Source organism: Nicotiana tabacum, chromosome 4 (assembly GCF_000715075.1).
Source record: "Nicotiana tabacum cultivar K326 chromosome 4, ASM71507v2, whole genome shotgun sequence".
NCBI classification, from domain to species: Eukaryota; Viridiplantae; Streptophyta; class Magnoliopsida; order Solanales; family Solanaceae; genus Nicotiana; species Nicotiana tabacum.
Window position 1 is genome coordinate 127,270,612 of NC_134083.1, and position 7,524 is coordinate 127,278,135.

The 7,524-nt window shown below is 36.7% G+C and overlaps 1 protein-coding gene across 2 annotated transcripts; it reads right to left on the reverse strand.

The window, feature by feature from the left end:
• Window positions 1-4,307: 4,307 nt before the first annotated feature.
• LOC107801192 (putative receptor-like protein kinase At5g24010) lies at window positions 4,308-7,303 on the reverse strand. Of its 2 annotated transcripts, XM_075252421.1 has the most exons (2): window positions 7,126-7,303; window positions 4,308-6,915 (listed from the first exon to the last, which is right to left on the reverse strand). In XM_075252421.1, the coding sequence occupies exon 2, from the start codon at window positions 6,603-6,605 to the stop codon at window positions 4,581-4,583; it is 2,025 nt and encodes a 674-aa protein (XP_075108522.1). In that variant the 5' UTR covers window positions 6,606-6,915; window positions 7,126-7,303; the 3' UTR covers window positions 4,308-4,580. The 2 variants fall into 2 exon arrangements, with proteins under 2 accessions (XP_075108522.1, XP_016479961.1); XM_016624475.2 differs by having other exon boundaries at window positions 4,308-7,250.
• Between the last annotated feature and the right edge of the window lie 221 nt (window positions 7,304-7,524).

Sequence of the window (7,524 nt, forward strand, 5' to 3'; positions counted from 1 at the left end):
TGTCCCATCATTGTGGCACTACATTCATGCATGTAAGTTCAGGTATCTAGTTTAACGGGCTCTTATCAAAGACGGAGTTGATATCCAACTGAGGATTGGCAAAGCTCCATTTCATCCGGAGTACAGCCGAGTCTAGAGGTTATCAGACTGTCCTATGTATATATATACTTATAGGTAGGTCAGTGTCCTGTCCTGACCATATTTTGATGTCGGATACTCTTAGAGGCTTTGTAGGCACAGGTTCAGTATGTACAGCATGTCAGAGGCCTTGACGGCCCGTGTATATCCATGTTCTAAGTACGATGGCTCACTGATACAACATTTGACCACTTAGAGTTATACATTACGAATTGTGGCGAGGTTGGCCCATGATAGTTATAGAAAGAATGAGTTTAGCCAAGTCAGCCTATGTATATTCTAGATTTTATCGAACAATCATGAGTTATAGAATGGTTTGCTCGGGCCAGTACGACATCGGGTGCTAGCAAAATTCCACCTTTGATTCACATGAACGGGGTGTAATAATCCATGGGTAGTCAATATCTAACATCAAAATAAAGTAAAATGCACTTACCCCTTCAATTGTAGATAGAAACCCTCGAAACATCGCCCCTAACCGAGCTTCACAACTCTAAATAATTAGAAAATAGCCAAACCCTTTGAAATATTATTTTGTCCAGCATTTTCGCATTTGCGGACAAACTACCGCATCTGTGGCTCCACTTTTGCAGACAGAATTTCCCATATGCGAGTCTCAATTAATCTCCTGACCTCCCGCATCTGCAGCCCCTCCTCCGCATCTGCAGGTTCGCTTCTGTGGCCCAACTTCCGTATTTGCGGTCCTTGGATCCTCCAGCCTAGCCCAGCATCGCTTCTTGCATCTCCAAGCCCGCATCTACGACCAAATTTTCGCAGATGCGAAAACACTAGAACTCGGCAACTACAACAATGCCAACTCAATCCAATATGATCCGGAATCCATCCAAAACACACCGAGGCCCAGGGAACCTGTCCAAATACACCAACCAATCCCAAAATATAACTCGGACCTACTCGAGGCCTCAAATTACGTAAAACAATACCAAAATAATGAATAACATCTCAATTCAAGCCTTAAAAACTAATGAACTTTCAAATTCCAAAACTCATACCGAACCACATCAATTCAACTTGGGATAACCTCAAATTTTGCATACAAGTTCCAAATGACACAACAGATCTATTCCCACTCACGAAACCACAATCCGAATCCGATATCATCAAAGTCAAATCTCGGTCAAACCTATGACCTTCCAAACTTTTAACTTTTCCAACTTTCACCAAATAGAACCAAATTGGCCTAGGGACATTCAAATTCAAATTCGGACATACGCCTAAGTCCAAAATCACCATATGAACCTATTGAAATCATCAAAATACTATTCCGGGATCATCTATACAAACGCCAAACTCTGGTCAACTCTTACAACTTAAGCCTCCAACCAAGGGACTAAGTGTCGCAATTCAATCCAAAACTCCCCTAAAACCAAACCAACTATCCGAGCAAGTCACGTAATCGTAAATACACATATGTAAAGTATCAAATAAGGAAAACTGAGGCTAAATTTATAAAACGGCCGACCGGGTCATTACATGATTTGGATCTATCCCTCTAGGGTTATGTGATTATGCATGTTACCTTGAGTCGTATGTGTGCAATTTTTTTAAACACTTGGAGGATGTCGGTTGATGTAAAGCTTAAGTCTTTATCATGCATAGACATTCTACACTCAAGCAGAAGCATGCATATAAATGCTATTTGTTGCATATTATTTTTCTATGCGAATTTGGTGTATTAATTTAAACTTTTGATCATTATATTTGAAAAATATACTTGTTATTATTCTTTTTATCTGTGCACCTTATTTTTGATATCCTCTATTTCTTTATTATATCTCTATATTGCTTATGTTTATGAATTGCTCTGGTTATGGAAAGTAAGTATTGTTTTTATCGAACCTCGCCACTACTTTCTTAAGATTAGACCTGATACTTACCTAGTACATGTTGTTCTTTATACTTGTACTGTATTTTTACATATTTTTGTGTAGATCATGACATTGGTTCTAGCGGTGTCCAAGATAGGGCTTACGAGCGTGCTCAGAGACTTCTGGCTAAGCTATTGTGTTTGGATTCACAACTTATGGATTTTCCCTTTTACTTTATCTACTGTCTCTTATTTCGGATAGTATTTTGTACTTTAAGACTATGTTGTATTTATTTAGTGACTCATGATTTGTACTATCGGTTCTTGGGGGTTGATGTAATATTTTTGTACTTTTATGTTGATTTTAGACTTATCTGTATTTATTTATATTATGACAATTGCATAGCTTTTATATTGTTTTGTTATGGTCACTTGTGTGAATTGGTTCGTCTAGCAGGTCAGATTAGGAGCCATCACATCCGTAGTGGGATTTGGGCTGTTACTGAAGATATATTAGCGTTCCAGTTAGTAGCTGCCATTTGTTCATGGTCTAGGATCTTGTATTTCTGTTTATAGGCGTTCAAATAGAGGATATATTTTATTTATAGCAACATTGTAAATATACTCTTAGTTGCTCATGACTTGTGACATCAGTTCTTCTTATAATTTATATGACGATCTTCAGTTCAAGTTATATTTGTGCTGGTTGGTTTACCTAACAGGTTGAAATAGATGCCATCATGACTTGATAAAATTTGGGTTGAAACATATAATCGTTTTCTTTTTGGAAACACATTTTAGTTTGATTTTCAGAAAGTAAAATCTTCTTAAAAAAGAAGATATGTTTTTAGTTGTTTGCAAAAAATTACTTCTAACCATTTTATTTTAGAGATCCAAAAAGACGCAACTGAAGAAGAAAAAGGAAAGAAAAGAAAACACACATGGCTCCACTCATTTAGGTGTGCTTGGCATGACGGATAATATTGTTTGAAAGATGTGTTTTTCTAGAAAATAAGCTATTTTCTCGCATTTTCATGGTTTTTGATTGCTATTTTTTCCAAAAGAGCGAAAATGTTTTTCCTTACTTTTGTGTGGAATTCATTGTTCTTCACAACCTTTTTAACTTTAACTTTGTATCACTGCTCCTATAGATATATACTTGAAAATTGTTATTAATCTTTAATACTCAAAACATTTCATCAATATTTAGTATTAATTTTCAATAAATGTTTTTTTCTCGACTTTTTTTTAACCCCCAACCGAACATGGGAAAACGTTTTACAGGAACAAATTTTCCAAAAGGATTGAGTCATTTTCCAGAAAACATTTCTCAGGAAATATTTTCCATATATACCAAAGAGTCAGATTTTTTGGAGCCAAAATGGCACTCGCAATCCTATAAATTTTTAATAGCCTATGAGAGTTTGGCATACTTTTTTAAAAGCTAGACAGATTAATAATGTTGTATTAATAACTGTCCTTTTAAGCTCATAATAATCTCTTAGGCACGTGTTATATTAGCACCTAGGTGTAGTGTTGTATAACTCAAGTTTCTTCATAGGGGAAATGATATTGAGAATTAGAGCATGTTTGGACATAAGAAATTTTTTTCTTTTTTTCTAAAAAATTTTCATATTTTTTCGAAATCAGTACCCTTTAGCCTTTACAATGAAATATCTATTCATTTAAATTTTTTTTTGTCGGCAAAAGTTTGCTCTTCTGAAATTCATAAAAACTTACAAGTCTTCTATAGTTAATGCAAGAGTAAAAGGAGCAGTATACCTCAAATCTTTACTTAAAACACCTCACTTTAAGTAACGTGTTAGATGACCTCGAAAGCTAATTGAGTTGAATTTCCTAGGTGTAGCATTCTATAATTCCACATGGCTCTATACATACCGGCAGAATTATATTTCAAGTACTATGATTTAAGGCTATTTCTGAAAGCCTAGACTCCCGCAAAGTGCACGCATGATCTGAGAGTAAAGTTGCCATATTGGTAAAAACGAAAAACGCTGATGGATAAAAATTGGACAGCCCTCTTTAAGGAATAACATGACAAATATTCTTGAAACCCACTACAACTCCGTATAACAACAATCCTCTATAACCGTCAAGTTTTCTTTAGTATTGACTTTTCATGTTATGTTATATTGTATATGTTTTTTATGCTAACATTTCGCTATAGCGGTCAAAATATCTGGACAAACGATGTCATTATTGAGAGGTTTGACTATATTAGTAAATTCTGAAGCTGCTATCTGCTCTTCAAAAGCATGAAACTTTCAGCCTAAACAGTTTTAAAGCACAGCAATAGCCAGCATCAACAGATATTGATGGATTGATATGCAATCAAATTTCTGCTTATAGACAATTTTAGATGTTCATCATTCAAGTACTATGTTTCTCTTCCAAGGAGCACGAGCATGACAAGGATTACATCATAGGAGAGATTATTGTATGATACACTTTTTCAGTATATTCTACATGAATCATGGTTCAAAAAGCAAATGATGGCTCTGCCAATTACGAAAACTTTTAATAAGAAAATGCTATTGTAAACTAAAATCAACAGTTGAGCGAACATTTGACGGTGCGCTATACTGTAGACTAGTTATCTGCCTTCATTGGTCATCAATTGTGAAAATACCTGGCTTGTTGATATATCTGAAGCCCCATCACCAGTATATGCCTCATTTTGGGTGTTGCGGAGACTCTCTGGCAGTGGCAGCGGTGGAGAGATGGAATTAGAAATCTCATGGGGTTCTGTAAGTGAATCAGATTCTTGAAGCTGGAATGCATATTCCAAGTTCCACAGCACGTCACCCATCGTTGGCCTATCGATACCATAATCAGCCAAACATTTCTCTGCAGTCTCTCCGAACTTCTTCAAACAGCTTAGCTTTATCTGACCTCTGATACGGGGATCAACAATCTGCTCTAGTTGTCCGTCCTTCTGCCACTGCATAGCCCATTCGGCCAAATTCACTTGCTCCCGTGAAAGCAGAGGATCAATGGCAGGTCTAGCACATAAGACTTCGAAAAGAACAACTCCAAATGAGTAAACATCTGACTTATCTGTAAGCTGCTGCCTCCGAAAATATTCCGGATCAAGGTAGCCGAAACTTCCTTTTACACCAGTGCTGACATGGGTCTCATTGAGACATGGGCCTGTCCTTGAGAGACCAAAATCAGCAACCTTAGCAACATAATTTTCATCAAGCAGGATGTTTGTTGACTTGATGTCGCGATGGATAATTCCTTGAGCAAAACCTGTATGAAGGTAGTGGAGGCCTCTTGCTGCACCAATGCATATCTCAAGCCTTTGCTTCCAAGATAAGGGTGTTATTCCTGCACCATACAAATGCCTCTTAAGAGGTCCCTTCTCCATATACTCGTAAACAAGTATCATCTCAGACTGTTCTTCGCAATAACCTACAAGTGAAACAAGATGGTGGTGGCGAATCTTGGAAAGAACTGTGATTTCAGTATGAAATTCAGGCAGACCCTGCCGGGAACCTGGAACACCTCTCTTTATAGCAACTTTTCTGTTGTCTCCAAGAACTGCTTTGTATACCATCCCAAAGCCACCAGAACCAACTATCAAACTCTTATCAAAATTATTAGTAGCCAATTGTATTTCGGCAAAGGGAATCCTCTGACCTAGAAATACATTTGGTCCAGCTGAAGTCCCATCAGACAATGTACCATGGGAAGTACTTCCATATTGACATAAAGGCGTCCAGCCAGCGCTTTCTGAACGCTTTGGTTTTAGCTTTTTCTTTCTGCAGACAAAGAATAGCAAGGCAGCAAGTATCACCACACTCAGCAGAATAAAACTTCCAAGAACAGAACTCACTATAACCCAAACATTTCTCTTCTTAGAACCTGATTTTGAAGCCACATAATTAACCATTTTCATAATCTCAACACCATTCAGAATGGCATTCTTCCTCATAGTACTACTTAGGTTAGAAGGATCAATGCTTACTTGCACAACGCCTGAACTGCCTGAGTACACCACAAAATCTATGTAATATGGTGTAGCAAGCTCACGGAATGTAACGGAAGACAAATCAAGGTCTTTGTACGCTGTGAACCCGTTGAGATATACATTAAAGTACAACTGGCCAGGCGCCATACTAACAATGTCACAGAAATGTAAACGAACAAAGTGCGATGCATCTCCAGCATCCACAGGAAAGTTCCATGTGATATTGAATATGAAATCTGTAGTTACATTCTCCCTATTCATCTGCTGTGCTGTCATGTACACATTATCAGGAGCAATTTCTCTTGTGGCACCACCCTTTTGGTACTTTGGAACATGAGAGGTTCTTGCTATTTTAGCAGCAGATTTCAAGACAAGAAAAACCTCATCAGGAACCCAACTTCTCCACATAGTATCATTAAAAGGAGTTAACTTCAACCCTCCAACATTGATCCTATGAACAGTTTCTAATGTTTGTAAAGTCATATTCTGACTGAACTCCTGAATTCCCCTAGGACCAACTGATTTAGCCCCATCACCAATTATGAAATCATCAGGGGCTGAAAACACTTCAATTGCATTCACAAAAGCAAAATTGGATTCATAAGTTGGTGTGAACTCAATTTCAAGCTCAAAATTATCCACCATCAATATGAACTCTCTAAGCACAGTAGTATTAACACTAAAATTACTAAAAAGCAGAACCCCATTTGCAGAAAAACTGAAACTTGCTTTCCGGAGATCATGATTCTGAGCAGTGAAAGGAGAGAAATGAAGGCGCAAAAAATGGGTCCCAATCTTCTTGATATTCAGCACATACTTTGAAGCACCATTGAAAACTCTAGCAGTAGTATAAAGCAAAGACAAATTGGAAGATGGGTTTAGATTTTCTTGAAAAATTGACTTACCTTGAGAGGTATGAACTGAATTTCGGTCATTAGAGTCCCCAAGGAAGTGCCTGTTATCAACTATAGCATCAGTATTTGAACCACAGTTTATCAAGTAGTTATCTTGAGGGGAGAAAGCAGTTGATAAATAGATGAGGAACAAATAAAGGATGAAAAAGAGAATAACTTTACAACTTTTCATGGGATTTTTTTTTTTGTGGGTTCTTGAAATACTCCTTAGAAATGAAGGAGAAAAGGAAAGGGGGAGAAGTGAAGCATACTCAGTGGAGAAGAATGAGTGAATTCTTTTTCAACTAACAGAGCATGTGAATTTCCATTAAGTAGGAAAATTATAGTCTAGAGAGGAGGCATGAGAGCTGTTTAATGGACTATTGTTTAAAGAAAGGAAACTGGTCCATGAAGACATTTTTGAGCATTATTAATAATGTCTTCCAGTTGGAACTCTCCATATGTGTAGCACTAATATTTTAACATTCAATCAAACACAAAAAAAAAAAAAAAATACTTCTTCTGTTTTAATTTTAAGAAAAAAAAATATTTTTGAAATTTGTGTTGCTAAACACTTAAGAGATAAAAATTAATAGGGCCGTAACATTTGTATGCTTCTCATTAAGAGTAAATAAAAAAATTTAAGTTAAATTGTTTCTAAATATAAAACA